The sequence below is a fragment of the Pleurodeles waltl genome, chromosome 7 (genome assembly GCF_031143425.1).
Source record: "Pleurodeles waltl isolate 20211129_DDA chromosome 7, aPleWal1.hap1.20221129, whole genome shotgun sequence".
Taxonomy (NCBI): Eukaryota; Metazoa; Chordata; class Amphibia; order Caudata; family Salamandridae; genus Pleurodeles; species Pleurodeles waltl.
Genome location: NC_090446.1, coordinates 77673701 through 77692216, shown reverse-complemented (window position 1 = coordinate 77692216; position 18516 = coordinate 77673701). Strand labels below are relative to the sequence as shown.

The window sequence follows — 18516 nt, the reverse complement described above, 5'->3', positions numbered from 1 at the left end:
ATAGCCTACCCATACACCCACCTCCGTGCACATAAGGCATGCCCAATGGGTAGCAACTTTGGCATGCATGCCTAATAGGGTTGCAACCTAGCTGACGGGATGAGAGTTCCGTGCACTGTATCCATATGACAACATGCCCCTTATGTTATAATTCTGTCTAACATATTTTGTTTTCTTATACAGGAGGTCTCAGCCAAGAGTCTCTTGGTCAGTTCTCCGCATGTCTATGGTGTCTTCCTTCCCAACTGGATGTCAGACTCTATTGCGGTATTGGGGGGCACCCAGAGTGCCACTCCTATCAGCGTAGCAGTACAAACAGGTTACGGCAGCTGATTCTAGTAGTGGGATTAGAGCCTCCCGGGGGAGATTAATTTAAGCTCTCTCTGGTAAAATCCATGTAATGTCATATGCCTCATACTCTGAACTTAGCCCTGCTATAGAAAAATATATTTAAGTAAGAATCTTAAGAGCTACCATCAACCACTCATACCTCAGGGGAAGCAAATGAAAAGAAATGACTTCTTCCCAATTAAATCCATCAACGCTTCTAGAGATGGCTGCATGATACGTATGACCTACAAAGGCATATGCCTCACTTGTCTGCAAAGCTCTACATTACTACTGCTCTGAAAGCAGTTTCCAGTTCAGCCATTGGGTGGCAGGAGTAGACACAGGGTGATGATCAGAAAGAACCTATCGACTAAGAATAACAGTGTCACACTTAAGTTAACTTCATAGTTCCCCATGGCAAAAGTTGCAATAATGTCATACATCGTCACATATTTAAATGTATTCTAAGCATACTAACACATGTGGAAATGCCTTTGAATAGTCAAAATTGAAATTTGACAAAATGCGTATTTCAGAAATGGAGAGATTTTTCTTATCCAATCAAGAGCATACTAATATCTTGAAAGTGAAGATATAGATGTTCAATTAAAAATGTGCATTCCTAAGAAATGGTGTTTATGTTGAAGGTGGCCAGAATGTTAATTTTTGTTCCTGCTTAGGATTTGAGGAGAAACAAATAAAGGAGCCTATTCACAGAGGTAAATTTAAAATAATTAAAACAACCTTTACTTAAATATACTAAATATTAATTACAAATTAATGTATTAGTGGGGAGAGATTTTTTCAAATTGGTTTGAATAGTTGTAAATGTCATGTATTTTAAAAATGTAATTATTTAATGTACATTTGATTTGCAGAGTGAAGGTGCAGTAACATTTTATTTTATTAGGTAATGGTTAACAATACTCATTTTACTTTCATTTTGCATCAAAATATGTTAATATTTATGTTAAAGAATTAATAAAGTTTATTTATTTTTTTGTACTTTAGCATAGGAAAATCTCTGGTGGGGAAGATTTCCACCTATGTGTAACAAGTTAATAACAGTAACTCTACACTCATAAATTCCACTCTCTTGGTCTAGGGGGTGGAGACATGTAAGCCTACGCACAGATGTACATCTTCACTGAGAAATGATGAACAGCAAAAATACTTAGATTTACACCGATGTGCAAGAATACATTTATTTACATATGTGTAAATCCTTATGTGTAGATTTACCTTCATGGATAGGATCTGTACCTTGTGACTAAGCAATGTTCTTACTTTTTTGTATATGTTTGTGGTGGCCTGTCCCTCCCTATCCCCCTACTTAATTTACTCTAAAACCCTTCCAACACTCCCCATTTACTACTAAGCAGTATATTAAGTAATATACTTAAATGTCTGGAGCTCTTCTCATAGAAAAGATAGACGAGGTGGAGATTTCCATTCACAAATTTGTGAATTGCATTTTGTAGTACATACGTAGCACTACTGCAGTGATACTTTATATACTACAAAATACAGATCATGAGTTGGACCCAACATTTCTATCCTTCCTATAAAATTTGAGTGAGAAAAAACAGAACACTTTTTTTATAAATACCTGATTTTTACTTGCACTAGTGTTCACAAGAGTCTACGTAAACTATTATTATAGATATTTGTTTTATTTATTATAACCAATCTGAACAGTTTTCAAACCCTCAGAAAATATTCCTATATACACCAATTATTTTTTTAACATTTTAACATTTTCATATACACGTCCCAAATTTCATCAAAATACAAATTTAATTTCACTCCAATCCTACATTTCACTTAAACCTCTAAATAACTTGGTGTGGTGTCCAACTACCTTTCTTAACTTTGTTTTTGATCATTTTTAATCAACTGAAGTTACACACCACAAACACCATTTTATATGTATGCCTCTTTGTATTATATTATCCAGATTTTTTAAATTTCCTTGTTTGAAAAAGCTAGGTGAGATGTGTATATTCACTGGAAACTTCATTAGCACATAACATGCTGCCTTCTTCCTTAAATGACAACCACTTATGTGATGACAAGGCAGCTTGTCTGCTAAAGACAGAATTGGGGCAGTGGGAGGCCTGTCTCTGAAGTGATGAATGATTGTTAATCACCTTACCTGCTGACGCAGACTTGGCCCAGGCACTGTTTTACAGGGCGAAGCACGGAGTAAATGCGGGTGCAGGGGTACTGAACCTCACGGCAGTCTAGGGAAAAATGTGATGGGTAACATGAAAGGCAAGTGATGGAGTAGGCCTCCAAAGAGTCATAAAGAAGCCTGGAAGAGTGACTGACAGACTAATTGAAAGAAGAGGTAAATGAGATACAAGGAAGATAAACAAAAAGTGAGACACAGAGCCTGGCGATAGAAGACAGATATTGAGAAAAGGTCACGTAAGACAGAGAAAGAAAATTGCTAGGGTGAGAGAGGTAGGAGGATAAAGGAGGAAAAATAAATTGTGTTGAAAAGTAAAAGAGGAATTAAGGAGGGGAAGAAAGTGAAGACAGAATATGGTAAAAAGGTAAAACAAAAACAGGGAGTCTGAAATACCAAAGGAGAGAAAAAGAGACTTTAAGTAAGAAATGTGATATCAGGATGAAGACCAAAAGGGAAAACATGCAAAGAAGTGTTGAGCAATAAAAAAAGAATACATAATATAAAATCAGTGTGGATTATAATACAGATTATAATTTTGTTGTTGATACATGGGAAATATATTCTTGAGAAGCTGATGCTGTCTTTCGTGATTTAGGAACTGGAATCACATTCTTGTTTACACAGAACTGCTATGTTGTGCTTAAGAAGCTTTAGGCACACTGAGGCTGTGAGTATCCTTATAACAAAGCAACATTCCATGATGACATCTATGTGTTCAGGACATTGAATTTGGCAGTTCAGCTGCTGACTGTGCCTGGCTTGACTGTGTGTGGAGATCTTTCTATGATGCAATAAACTACTAAAATGTTGATCCCGGGAGTGCCATCTTTAATTAAAACAAGAGGCAATATGATGCTGTTAACATCACGGTATATCCTGTGCTTGACAGCATCATATGGGAAAGGGTTTCTTATCCAATTGTACATTTTACAGAAATGGTTGAGAACTCTTATGTTTTAAAATTTTCTTTGGATGACATTATCATTCCATGTTCTTTTTTTAAAGTTCATGGGACATAAATGTGGTTAAACAACTGATGGTTGACCATGGTTTGTCTCCTTCATTAGATAATGAGGATTCCTGTCTCAATGTAGAGAATCATCAGGACCTTTTCATCATTATGGACACCATTACTTTCATTCATCAAACAGACAGCCTGAGAGAAATATATAATTATGTACAGTGGGAGCATTGTTGAACTCCCCCAAACAACAGTCCCAAACGTTTCAGAAAAGGTTTTCATTTTTTAGCAGTGATGACAGATCTGATATATCTGCATGTTATTATTTTCTAGGGCCTGAAATGCTGAAAATCATTTTGATTTCTGATCACAGATTTATCTGTTCATCACAGTTCATTCATTTTTTAACAAGAATATGCGCATTGGAATGAAAATATTATTGTGACTAGTGTTTGGGGAACTATACTTGCAACATTGTAGAAAATACCTTGTTCAGAGCATGTATGTTTCCTAGAGGTATGATACTTTTTAAAAGGATGTTAAGTTATCGACTAACAAAAGCTTTGCATCTCTCAGAGACTTAAAAACACCATCTATTGCAAAAAAGTGACACATTTAAGAGGTTGGAAATTGAAAGAAAATGTCACTGATGGTGATTTAACTGAAATGGTGCAAAATGGAACATACAATTCAATACTGTTTGGTTCAGATGGCATAGACAGACACTAATGTATGTATGAATGCTGCTAGTCCATTAGCAAACAAACAAGACTCTAGATGTACCTCATATTCACTCATGAATATTACCACTTACAGGGTAGGGGAGTTATGTCAAAGGTGGCCATCCCAGATTAGTTTGAGTGCTGTAAAACACTACAAGTCAAAACTCAGTGAGGATGTGAATTTGAGTGATTGTCATCTGGAGTTATACCCTATAAGTAATAAAATGTTTGTGTCTATGCTAATATATGCTAAGCTAAACTAAGAGCAGGCATACTCTGAAAGAGAAGCCACAGAAAGAATGATGGAAACAGATGGAGAAATAATGCATACCTTTACAATGATTTAGAATCAAAGTGATTTATAATGGTTTTCAAACTCTTTCAAATGTATTTACTCAATGTTGATCATTGCCTTGGTTATTCAATCTTTTGAAAGAAGATTTGAAAACTTTGTAACAAGCGCAGGCCCAAATATGAGCTTTAAAGTAGTTAAATTGTATATTACAGACACTTAAAATTCAAAAAAGTGCCATGGCAGCTCATAAACCAAACATCTCTTTTTCTCCTGTATAGTATTACGTTTAGACAGAAGCACCATCCAATCTTCTATCAATGAAACAAATAGAAAACACTCCTTTGTTGCTGAAGACTCAAAACTTATGTAGCTTTTGCACTAAATAATGTCCTTACCAATCACTACCTTTCATTTTTAGGACTATCAGTAGTATATATCTCTTAGTTGGTATAAACGGCTACACAGCACCGTTCTATACCATGCCTAGATATTCCCCTTTGAATTTAGCTGTTAGACAAAAGACAATCCTGCCTTCATTTGCACATCTGCATGTACTAATTCATTAACGCACTAACTCCTTTGTGACTTTTTGACTATTCATGGGGTTTGTAATACTTTTAAGCCACACCTTGCTTGTGAGCTCCTCACAGCACCTGCTTCTTTCATTCCTTCTTATCACACACTTCTAAGAAATGTTTCTTACATAATCTGAACAAATGAATCCTGCTGTGGGATGACTCCAGAGTCTGTCTATGTGTTAACATTTCAAAAAGCATTAATGTATTGTGGCATTACATTTTATCCTCCCCGGACAAATATATCTTGTGAATGTTGCCTGATAAAGACGATAAGTATATGTGTTGCTAACGTAGATAAGCCCATTGTTATTTTAACATAAAAAGGTACCTTTAACCTCTGCGAGAGTACCTCGTGACTTGCAAACAACCCTTTTTGAAGCTCAGCAACATCTGGGGACTCAATTCCCAATGCAATTTGCTGATCTATTGCACAACAACTTTCATGCTTCAAACATAACTGCTATTCTTCATGTTGTAAAGATTATTCAATCTCGATTATTGACTGGATATCTTTTTGGTTTCATCATGTCATTCTTCAGTTCATTGTTTTGAAATCTGTTTGGTGGAACATCTATTATACTCCTCATAGTAGACTGTGCAATTCCCTTTTTTATCATAGCGAAGAAATAAAGGTGATAAGGAAATATGCAAAACGTGGATGCAAATGCATCCAACCTGACAGAATACAAATGCTGAGAAGCTATGACTTCTACTTTGAAGTGGATTTGCTTCCCAAGCTATAGGAAAACTGGACCTTGCCTTTTCACAGATTTCAAACTCCTCAAGAGTGACCTGTTTGTTAGTGCTTGTCCTGTTATGAAATAGTCATCCCGGATATTCCATACAAAGGATCAGCTATTTCGCATGTTGATCTTGTTGAAGTAATTCAACCAATCCCAATACATTAGACATCCTGCTTGTGAATGCAGCTATCCATCATCAGAGCTGCCATATGTGATTTAACGGCTGTGTCATTACCTGTGCACCCAAATGCAGCATTATCAACCATCTTTTTTATTCTGCAAGACCAGTTATACTTTACACTGCACCTTCAACCCTATTTTCATCTCTAGTTTCAACATCTGAATGTTTAACCAATAGTAGCCGCGTCAAAATCAATGGTTGGTGAGAATGAGTATCCTCCCAATGAATCATAAGTGTTTTAACTCTTTTGTTACAAAGAGAATTTGGAACAACAGCATCCATACTTCTGAGTCCTTTTTCGATGCTGCAGTTTAAAGCTTCTAATTCATTCCAAAGTCAGTATTATGAAGAGAAAGACAATCTGAAGTTGTTACTGTTTGCCTGTATAGTCATTTGAAGCCAGCTTCTTGTTTTTTGCTTTTTGGATTGTTTCAGATTAGGCACTGGGCATTATTAACATACTTTTTTTTATTTATTCCTGCTCATAAGATATCCATGTATACATGTATTCATAATTGCTTAACTATCAATCTAGGGATGATGTAATCTTCACTTTTTTCTGCATTAAAATCCCTGTTAGAAATGGGGTCTTTGGTTGACAGTCAGGTTACCCCCTGTTCAAGCAAGGACCCTCACTCTAGTCAGGGTAAAAGAGAATCACCCTCAGCTAACCCCTGCTTACCCCCTTGGTAGCTTGGCAGAGCAGTAGGCTTAACCTCAGAGTGCTAGGTGTAAAGTATTTGTACCAACACACACAGTAACTTAATGAAAACACCCCAAAATGACACACCAGTTTAGAAAAATAGGAAATATTTATCTAAACAAAACAAGACCAAAACGACAAAAATCCAACATACACAAGTCAAGTTATGATTTTTTAAAGATTAAACTCCAAAAATAGCGCTTAGAAACAAAAATGCTTCGATGAGATGTTAACACGGCGTCGTGATGGAGTCGTTCCCAACAAACCGACACCAGCGGCGCCGAACACGGAGTCGTGTAGACCCCCAAGTACAGTACCTTTGGTGAAGAGTGAAAACAAGCCGATGCGCGAAGTCGGGGATCGCGGCGTCTGTGCGAAACGTTGAATCCGTGCACTTCGAGCGGCGTCGGTCACGACGTGGTGGCGACTTCCACGGAGTATCGGACTTCAGCGGGGCTGCAGCGGCATCAGGCCTGCGAAGAGCGTTGCGTTCCAGCGAAGGTCACGGCGTCGGGTGCAGGCGGCGTTACCGGATTCAGCAGCGGCGTCGGTCCGGAGTCGTCCGAAGTCGATTTCCTTGGATTTCCACCAGCTTTCCTTCCAAGGGCCCAGGAACTGGATAGGGCGCCACTTGTCAGAGCAGGAGTCTCTCCAGAAACTCCAGGTGCTGGCAGAGAGAAGTCTTTGCTGTCCCTGAGACTTCAAACAACAGGAGGCAAGCTCTAAATCAAGCCCTTGGAGATTTCTTCACAAGATGGAAGGCACAGAAAGTCCAGTCTTTGCCCTCTTACTCTGGCAGAAGCAGCACTGCAGGAAAGCTCCACAAAGCACAGTCACAGGCAGGGCAGCACTTCTTCCTCAGCTATCAGCTCTTCTCCAGGCAGAGGTTCCTCTTGGTTCCAGAAGTGTTTCTAAAGTCTGTAGATTAGGGTGCTCTTCTTATACCCATTTTAGTCTTTGAAGTCACCTTTCTTCAAAGGGGACGCACACCTACTTGTGAAATCCTGCCTTGCCCAGGCAAGGCCTCAGACACACAGCAGGGGGTTGGAGCCGGCATTGTCAGAGGCAGGCACAGTCCTTTCAGATGAGAGTGGCCACTCCACCCCTCCCTCCTAGCAGAGAGGGCTAATCAGGAAATGCAGGTTACACCCCAGCCCCCTTTGTGTCACTGTCTAGTGCGAGGTGAAAAACAACCCAACTGTCAAACTGACCCAGACAGGGAATCCACAAACAAGGCAGAGTCACAGAATGGTTTAAGCAAGAAAATGCTCACTTTCTAAAAGTGGCATTTTCAAACGCACAATCTTAAAATCAACTTTACTAAAAGATGTATTTTTAAATTGTGAGTTCAGGGACCCCAAACTCCACATGTCCATCTACTCTCTAGGGGAATCTACACTTTAATCAAATTTAAAGGTAGCCCCCATGTTATCCTATGAGAGTGACAGGCCTTGCAACAGTGAAAACGAAGTTGGCAGTATTTCACTGTCAGTACATATAAACCACATTACTATATGTCCTACCTTATCCATACACTGCACCCTGCCCTTGGGGCTACCTAGAGCCTACCTTTGGGGTGCCTTACATGTAAGAAAAGGGAAGGATTAGGCCTGGCAAGTGGGTACACTTGCCAAGTCGAATTTACAGTGTAAAAATACACACACAGACACTGCAGTGGCAGGTCTGAGACATGATTACAGGGTTACTTATGTGGGTGGCACAACCAGTGCTGCAGGCCCACTAGTAACATTTGATTTACAGGCCCTAGGCACCTCTAGTGCACTTTACTAGGGACTTAACAGTAAAACAAATATGCCAATCATGGATAAACCAATTACATACAATTTACACAGAGAGCATATGCACTTTAGCACTGGTTAGCAGTGGTAAAGTGCTCAGAGTTCAGAAGCCAACAGCAACAGGTCAGAAAAAATAGGAGGCAGGAGGCAAAAAGATTGAGGATGACCCTGCATAAGCAAAAAAGTCCAGCAATCCCCATTGTATTTTATAGATTCATGTTATTCAATTGCATATTTTACAATTATAAACACATTACATTTAACTTTTTTGCTTGCAGACATGCTGTTTTATGTTTATTTCAGTTTGATCTGATAGTTCAGCAACTACATTCTATCTGCAGCTTACATGTTGACTAGCGCTTTCTGTTGATTTGTGCTACTGGTCGTATTTAACTTTTCAACAATCAACAATGTGTTGCAGAGCCAATAAGCAGGTGAGAGATCATGTTGATTGTTGTTTTCTGTGGCTTTCAGCGAGAAGTAATATGGTGATCGTTATTCTTAATAACATTCAATAGAAGAGCCTTGAACAGTATATAAACCTGATGCGAACAAGAGAAATATTTACAAAAAAGTGGCGCCACCTAACAACACCATGGTTGCACCGTATTTATAATACAGCACACCATGGCGGTTGTTAGGACAATAGCATCAGCTTCCCTAGCATCAACAATTTTTACGCTAATGCAGCAAAGAACAGGGAGGTCCATTGATTAAAATGGGTGCATCATTTTAATGCCTGCTCTGAGCAGGCGTTAAAAATATTGGAAAAAATAGTGACACTGAAATGTTTTACATTTCACTGAGCCATTTGTTCGGGCCTCCCGGCGTCAGAACACCTCCACCTGGAGCAGGCATAATGTGTTGCAAGGGTTTACAAAGTGGCACAATGCAAGGATTTCGCCACTTTGTCAATACGGTGCAGGGGAATGGCCTCCTTAACGCTGCCTTAGCATAAAAAAATGATGCTAGGGCAGCGCAAGGTGGCACCATAGGCTTGTAAATATGACCCTAAGGGAGGAACTTCCTGGGGCTGAGAGACTGAGTTTTTCACGCAGAAGCTGAAAGTATCTTCTTCAAAGATGAGTATACTGGTTGTCACCTTTAGCTGCTAAAGCAGTTTAAATAGAGTCAGGAAGGGAGAGGTTGGAGGATAGATAGAGTGACACCCTGAATTACCATAAAAATGTTGTAGTTTTTTGTTCTTACAGTTACTACTATACACATTTTATGCAATAAAAGGATTTTAATATTTTTATTTCACATACAAATTATAAAGATATATCATTAGTGCATATTTTTTTTTTGATTATTCATGGTGAAAGAGGGTACTAACAACAGTACTCCTGTGAGTCTCACACGTCTGATTGTTACCCAGAACACAATCTCCATTTAGTGTACAGGAAGCTTGCGGTGTTATAGTCCACCAGGTTCTCTGTCTCACAATTGGTACATTTACTAAGTCCTTGATATCGAAAGGTTTCGGGGAACCCAAGCTTCGTCTGTGCTCTGGAAAAATCCAGAAAACATATAAACAGATTTGGGGCATGATTAGGAATTTGGCGGCCGGGTCTTCCTGTCCGCCGAACTTCCAACTAAGAGGTTGCCAACATACTGGCGACCTCCCCACCGGACCCATTAAGAGTTTCCCGCTAAGGTGATGAGCGGAAACCGAGCCTAACGGGAAACTGGAGACAGCATCGTCTCTGGCTCAAAATTGAGCCGGCAGCAATGCTGTTGCTGCAGGGGGCACCAGCACACTTGCAATGTTCAGACAGTGAACAATGCAAGGGTGCTGGGCAGGAGGACCCCTGCACTGCCCATGCCAAGTGCATGGGCAGTACAGGGGCCCCCCTGTGGCCCTCTGCACCTGTACTCCACCAACTTTTCATGACAGTAACACCGCAATGAAAAGGTTGGCAGAGAATGAGGTCGTAATCAGCAGAGCAACTCTGCATGCAGGTGCCGTCCTGGCTGATTGCAATCTCTGCCACAGGTAGTCTGTCGGGATCACCAATCCCGGCAGAGACAGCAGTACCCTGGCGGTCGGACTGCCAGGGCCTTAATGTGGCAGTTGGACCACCACAGCGGCGACATCTTAAGACCACCAGCCTCATAATGAGGCCCTTGATGTTGCTAGGAAACGCAACTAGGGATGCCATTTAGCAAGGAATGTACCTGATTTGAACACATGGCAAGCCAAGAGATTAGGTGAAACAGATATACCGGAATATGCTTCCCTAGAGGGTAGGCTACTTACCAGTGAGATTGAGGAAAAAGTAGTTTCATACTCATATAGGTCATTCAATAACAACATGCCGGACTAGCTTACTTAGGGCCTGAATTAGATCTTGGTGGTCACACCGCCAAGCTGTGTCATCGGCAGACCTGAGAAGCCCGCCAATTCGATGGTCTTCTGCCCGCCATATTTAACTGTATTACGGCTGAGCCAAAGAGCACCATGAAAGAGTGCTCTTCCTAGCTATCAGGCAGGCAGATTCCCGCTGGCCATATTTAGATATTACAGTTGGACAGGAGGTGTGCTGGCGGCAGTTTTCTGACGGATGGAGGGATGGACATCGGACAATGCCAGTGGCAATGGAATAGAGCTCATTTACACACACTTCCTCTACCCTTCACATATGTGTCCCCCTGCATCACACATTACACAACACACCAATATCCATTGCCATTACACCACAACACAATACCTACATGCCGCAAATACACATACAAGTACATACATCACTCAACATACACACACTAGTGACACTGCACCCACACATGACACAAACACAACAACCAACACACTCATCTACACAAACACACGCACACATAAGCACAACTATATACATCACAACAGTGACTGCAACACAACAAAATGCACCGGACTCCTGCACACAGCACCACAAAACACAGCAAAACATACACAACAACAGCCACGCTATATGCAAGTGGAACACATACTGACACAACCACTTCACCCACTACACCTCCATAAACCTCACCCAACCAATCACTTCGCACACACATATACATGTTCTGACTAATACACAAAACTCAAGTACAACATGACAGGTACATGTCCCCTTGCAGTGTGCACACACCACCACAGTTGACAAGTGTGAATGTACCATCTTTCTAGTGCCAGCATTCATTTGGCAATGATGCCCTAATGACAGTTTTGTATGTGTTCAATATGTGTTGTGTACCAGTGTGTCCCCACCTGTGTCTGGCCCACCCATGTCCCCAACATATGCATGTCACAGTAATTTAATAAAATTACTGTAACATGTATACGTCTACAGTGGACCCATGCCCATGTGCAATACTCCAACCCCCAGTGCACAACCAATGCGGGTTGACTACCTTTGTGTCCAGAATCAGGAGTGTGGTCATGTTTTTTCCAGGGTCCCATGGCAGCAGCAATAGAGGGTCCTGTTCAGTCGTGTCCAGCCCGAAAGAGAAGGATAACCTGGAGAAATTTGAGTTTTCACCCCCTTCCTCCCCTAAACCACAAAGTCAGACGTGGAGGTCTGACCGCTACTTTTTGCTCGGCGGTACGGCACATCCAAATCTGTTCAGCAGCAAGTGTGGCTGAAGTCCGGCCGTCAGCCACTCTTTCCTGTAGCACCACGGCGGCAGATGGGATTTCTTGGTGGAGTCGGTAAAATTCTAAATATTTCAGGCAGACTGCCAATGCGGCAGGCGGGCTGTCACTCGGAAAACTGATGGCGGGACAATTACCGCCAGCATCTAAATCAGGCCCTGAGTTGAGAGACCGGTGGGTGAGAGATATAGGGGAGCTGGGTGACACTGACTAGGAGGCAGCCCTGGTACATCCACAAGATGTAGCCATTAAGCCCCGGTTGCATCTAATACAACTCAAGATACACCAAACAGTATATTATAACAGCAAATGTCTACATAAAATGGAGAAGGCGCTGTTCCTTCCTTGCGGGTATGCATTGACACACTGGGAACCTTTCTGCATACACTTTGGGGTTGCCCAGTCATTCAAACCTATTGGTCTAAGGTAGTGTGGGAGTTCCACGGCATACTGGATGTCAATATTACTTCTTGAGCCAAAAGTATTCTCCTGGGTAGTCCTGCAAGCCAAACTACTTTTTAGCAATCTGGGCTTGGTGGTGGCAAAGAGGAATGTGGCTAAACATTGGGGGGGTGAAGGAGACTCAATGTGGAGAGCAGGGATGGACATATATATGGCAGTGGAGAATGTCACCTACCAGAGCAGGGGGTGTCCACTTCTACAAAGTCTAGAGGAGACTGGTTACAATATTATGACCTGGAACCCGCCAATGACAAGACCTGACTTACATTGTGACAAACTCACAGCCTGTACCGTGATGACAATATGCTCTCTTGCAACCTGTATTTTTTGCTGACTGTGCTCTTGGAAGCCCTGTACAATGTATAACTGTGATGATGTTGTGGTATTATGTCTCCCACAGCTGTTTAATTATTGTTAAGGGTGCAGGTTTGCGCCTTACCTTGTTGTGCATATATACAAACCAAATAAACACATCTGGGGTGCTAGTTTTCATGACTATGTAAAACCCTATTTTTGAACAAATGGCACACAACTGAAACAAATCCTTCCATAACAAGTAGAATAACCTAATCATTTTTACACTGTGACTGGTACACTCTAGATTAGTAAATATAGTGAAGAAATACTAGTCATATCTATTTGACGAATTCAGTTCAGTATTATCGGGAAGTGTGGGGCTGCTAAGAAGAGTAAATATTGAAGAAAGACTCAGACAAAGAAAAAAAACAGACTAGAAGAGAAGGAAAAGAGAGTGATGGGAAAGAGGAGGAGGGAAATTAGGTTAAAGGCAGGAGAAACTCTATGGTATAAAAAGAGAAGACAAGCTGGGAGAATGAAGATAGACTAGAATCATAAAAACAGCAGGGTACTAAAAATGATACTGATCAAGGAAGGAAGGATGACGAAACTATCAAACCATAAATCTGCTGGAAATAAGAGATGTATACGATGTACATGTGGTGATATGAGATCACAGATGTGAATGAGTACCTTCTGCAAGCGAATCATTGCCGACTGTCACTGTAGGAGAAAACAGATGTCAGTTAGTTGACTTGGATACAGGGTTGCCACATCTCTGGAATGCACCAGGACAATTCTGCTTAATATATATCTTTACAGTCAAAGTGACCACCTTCTCTAGGGTAAGGTAAATACCTTTCTCAGAGAAAAATGTCCATTGGCGGCTCCTCCATTAGGGCGGAGGAGCGTCGCTCCACGCCAGCAGCAACAGCTGCACAACTTTTACTATAAAATGATAATAAATGACATTTATTCTCATTTTATAGTAAAAGGGGTGGGGCCTCGGGGCTGTGACTGGCACACTCCCCTTCAGTACGCATGTATGTTTACCAGCTGTCTCGGGCTGGCCAAACACATGCGCACTAGGCTCTCTCCAATCCAGCAATGCAGACACTGCGTTACTGGGTTGGAGACAGCAGGCTTTAAGTCTGGCGCTCTGTCCAATCCTAAGGCTGCTTTTATGCTGCCAGCAGCATGAAAGCAGCCTTAGGATAGGGCGCAGGGCAGGCTGGGAGCCTGTGCCTGCAGTCCAGTCGAGGAGTGGATGGGAGCGGAGAGGCGCGGCACGGCTCAAAAAGGTACGTTTTTTGAAATTACATTATTTATTTTTTTGCCGTGTATCAAACCCCCCGCCCCCTGCCACATGGCATTCCGCTCCTTTTCCATCCCACGAGCCACTCCTGAAAATGTCTGCCATATTTATGTTTTTTTAGGCTCGGGCATGTTGGGGTAGGTTCTGGATGGTTGGGAGATGCAAACATCTTCTGTAGTCTTTCCATGGCAATTTAGCCTGAATAAATGTACAAAATAATTATGAATAGTTTTGAGAGCTGTAAAAAGACTGTTGGTGTGTTTCCATCGTGTAGAAGTTACTTTTAGTTTTTATTTAAAAGGGGAGGATACTGGCTTGAGATTTTAATGAGGCTCATAACGTTTCTACCTGTTTTGGCATGAAAGTATCAGTCTGGCAGAAAAACAACTGGTGAGGTGGCAACCGCATTCCAGAACTACTGTACTGTGCTGCGGCATTTGTTTAGCACTTCACACACCTCATGTGGCAGCAAACAATCCGGTTTGCTCAGGGGTCCACACCACTTTTTTGGATTGCAGAGTTGGGGGTTGTTCGGGTGTATAAATGGAATAATGTTGGACATTACGATGGGTGATGTCAAGTGAGGTGCATGATGTTCAGAGGCATGATTCAAACACTGTTCTGCATACATCATATTTGGGTCTGTGTGAATATTAGTTTGAGCCAAGGACAAGTGGGGCTTTTAGTGTATCATTATCCTGAAACCCTAAAGATAAGATTGTTAATTTCTGGTTTGAATAAATGGTGGAAATCCTACCGGAACAACAATAGAAGAAAGATACACAAGAACAGCAACAGATGCTCCTTCTGTAGGGCAAACATGGGAGGTAGAGTCTGAGACACCCAAACACACAGCTGATGACACCCCCAGTTGAAGAGCTTAGGCAACTCAGACAGACCTAGGTATTGGCTCCCTGATACACAGTTTCAGGCACACCATAAAGGCAAATCTCCCACGGCACAACGCTAAATTAAGAGGGTCATTATGACCCTGGCGGTCTTGAGACTGCCAGGATTGCAGTAGTGGTCTGACCACCGCCAAAGCAGTAGTCCGACTGCTTTGGCGGAGTCTGACTGCCACATTATGACCGTAGTGGTTGCACCACGGTCGTACCACCAGCACCACCAGTTTACCTCCACAGGAGGGACTGGCGGTGCTGGTGGTCCTAATCGGCAAGGGCAGCGATGTATGCAGCGCAACCGTGGGGACTACGACCCCCCTCTCCGCCAGCATTACATGGTGGTAGCACCACCATGTAAAGGCTGGCGGAGAAGAGATGCTGGGGGCCCCAGGGGGGCTCCTGCACTTCCCATGCACTTGGCACAGGCAGTGCAAGGGCCCCCATGGCCAGACCCGTCTGCAGACAGTGAACACTGCAACGGGTGCTGCTGCACCTGACGCATTGCAGCATTGCCGCCGGCCTAATTATGAGCCGGTGTCAATGTTGTAGGCTGTTCCCCGCTGGGCCAGCGAGTGGAAACACAGTTCCTGCCCACTGACCCATCGGGAACTCATAATGGGGCACACGGGAAGGTGGCTGCACTGGCGGCAACCTCCCTGCAGGAGTTTGGCAGACGGCCTTTTCTGTCGGCCAAACTCATAATGACCCCCTAAGTCTTCATTATCGGTTTCCAGACAGGCTTAAATCAAGGCACTTTGGTGGAAACTGCATAAAGATCCACCAAAATGGAAAAGTAACTGAAACAAATGAAGCTCCATTCAGAGACAGCAGACTTGAGACAGTGCAGGCAGATACAGCTTTAAAAAACTGTTCCAGTTCACCATAGACAGAAATGCTTAAGACAACAAAGATCGATACATGCTGCCTAGCAATGGGCATCAATAAGGCTGCCTAGGGGAGCAACTGATACCCCTGGATTTCCCCTTTGGTCCTCTGGCACTACCATCATTACCCGTAGTCCCTGGGGTAGAAATGGCAGCGCTAGGTCAGTTTTAGGATGGTAGCCCAGGACAGTGTCAGGATGAGTGTTCCTTCTGTAATGCCCACCCCCTTCTCATCGCCTAACCCCTCAGGAGGAAACAGGAGTCTGTCAAGAGTAAAGAGAGGGACAAGGGGGCCACCGTGTGATGTTCGCACAGGTCCAAGATGGTATAATGTCAATTCCAACAACACATGAACATGTGACTGGGCACCATAACATGTGAAATCCAAATCTGGGCACCGCTGTAGCTATCCCAGACACAAAGGCACAGCTCCAGATATTTCAGGACAGGCAGACATATTGGCATTCGTAAAGACACCTTAGGATGAGCAAATGTGAGCAAAGGAAACATGTGGGATGGAGTCTAGTCAGACAGACAGATAGATGCGTTGTCTAAAAATAGAGACAGCAATCAGAGACAGGCACATAAATACACACTGCACCCTCAAGTGTCATAGAGAAACAGAGAGAAAAGTAAGAACTGAAAAACATCCCTTACCAGGTGCATCTGGTGGAGAGTCGCCATCTGGCACTGAAATATTGAAATACAATGATAAATTAATTGATACTGAAAAATACTACAACATCATCAAAAGCAAATACTGGCACCTGAGCTCTCTTCTTTTGAGTCAGCACCCCAACCACAGACACCAAGGGGCAGATTTAAGAGCCCCTAGCACCTCCTTGCGCCACATTAGCATCACTTTTTTATGTTAATGTGGGCTGACGAGGCCAAAATCACTGTGCCAAATTTACAAACTGGCACAATGAAAGCATTGCACCACTTTGTAACCCTTTACGCTACATTATGCCTGCGCAAGGCATAATGTATTCAAAGGGGTTGTTCCCTCGTTAGGGGAGCCGAAAAAATGGCGCAAAGAAATCTAGGGAATTCTTTGGGTCATTTTTTTCTGGCACTTTTAACGCCTACTTAGAGCAGGCGTTAAAAGGAGGCACACCATTGTTTAAAATGGGCCTCAATGGGCTTGGCAGGATTAGTGTCATATTTTTTTACGCTAATCCTTCAAATCTCCGAGCTAGTGTAAACAATTATGAAGCTAGTTCCCTAACTACCACCGTGGTGCGCCGTATCTGGGTGCAGTGCCAAGTTTCTTAAATCAGGCCCCAAGTACGTAAATGCAGATTCTCTCAGAGATATCCCAGCTGGCAGGATATCCTAAGTGGGACATCACTGAGATCTCTCTGCTAGGGATGTCTATTGATGTGAAAAGATGAAAGGCCTGATTTAGCGCTGGGCAGGCAATCAGCTATCCGTCACCGTGGTGGAGGACATTGTGTCCCCCATCCTTAAGGATTTTTTCCCCGCGTAAAGTGAAACCGCTGCTGACCCTGTTGTGAACTCTGTGCCTCCATAGAAGACATCACCACCTTGGTTCCAGTGCAGGAACAGAAAGTTTGATTAGCCGTTGCTATGCTTTAGTTGGGTGCTCACCATACACAAAAAGTGAGTCTCTTTTTAAAAAATGAAACACTGATGACCCTGTCACCCAGCCGAACTCATAATCAGAACAACCGCAAACAACAACTGAAAAGCGAATACAGTCTGATACAGAATGAGATCTTCTGTTACTTACAGCTTAGACATGCCTGATCCACGCCTATCACTTTTGACACACTCCTTGAAGATTGCTCACCATTGACAAATAGGGAAAAGGTGATCTCTTCCAGTTAGAGGACACCCTACAATATCTTAGATAATGGCTCGATCCAAGCTTATCAAAATGGAGATTATCCTGTATTGCATATGTTACAAAAATACATTATATGGTGACATTTGGTAGGGTTGTCTTCAATCTATGGGGTATATTTACAAGTCACTTGCGCCACCTAAGCGCCGCTATATTGTATTTTTATTTATGCTTAGGCAGTGCTAAGGTGGCTCTTCTGCCGAGCATGCTTGCATTGCGCCACTTTGCCACCCTTTGCGCCACATTATGCCTGCATCAGGCATAATGTATGCAAGGGTGGGGACGTTCCAACGCAGGGAGGCCTGAAAAAATGACACAGTGAAATTTACAACATTTCACTGCGCCATTTTTTCCATCATTTTGAACGCCTGCTAAGCGCAGGCATTAAAATTATGCATCCATTATATTCAATGGGCCTCCCTGTGCTTTGCTGCACTAGCATCAACATTTATGACGCAAGGGTCACAAAGCGCCACAATGGCGTCAAACATTTTGATGCTATTGTGCTAAGGACCGCCATGGTGTGCGGAATTGTAAATACAGCGCAACCATGGTGTCGTTAGGTGCCGGTAGGTGGGGGCGCAAGAAGAGTGGCACGTCATCTATGATGCGTCGCTTTCTTGTAAATATGCCCTTATGCATTGGTGGTGTGGCCAAGTGATAGAGTTCTTCC

General features: G+C 42.5%; 1 protein-coding gene across 5 annotated transcripts in view; it reads right to left on the bottom strand.

Moving 5' to 3' along the window:
- Positions 1-18516, bottom strand: part of MFAP5 (microfibril associated protein 5) — a 137611-nt gene that overhangs the window by 7000 nt on the left and 112095 nt on the right. For 4 of the 5 annotated variants that reach the window (XM_069243000.1, XM_069243003.1, XM_069242999.1 and 1 more), the window contains 3 exons: positions 16634-16666; positions 13569-13598; positions 2486-2573 (listed from right to left, as the gene is read on the bottom strand). In XM_069243000.1, coding sequence (XP_069099101.1) covers positions 2486-2573; positions 13569-13598; positions 16634-16666 — 151 coding nt within the window. The remainder of the gene's footprint in view (positions 1-2485; positions 2574-13568; positions 13599-16633; positions 16667-18516) is intronic. The other variant, XM_069243001.1, reaches the window with a different exon arrangement.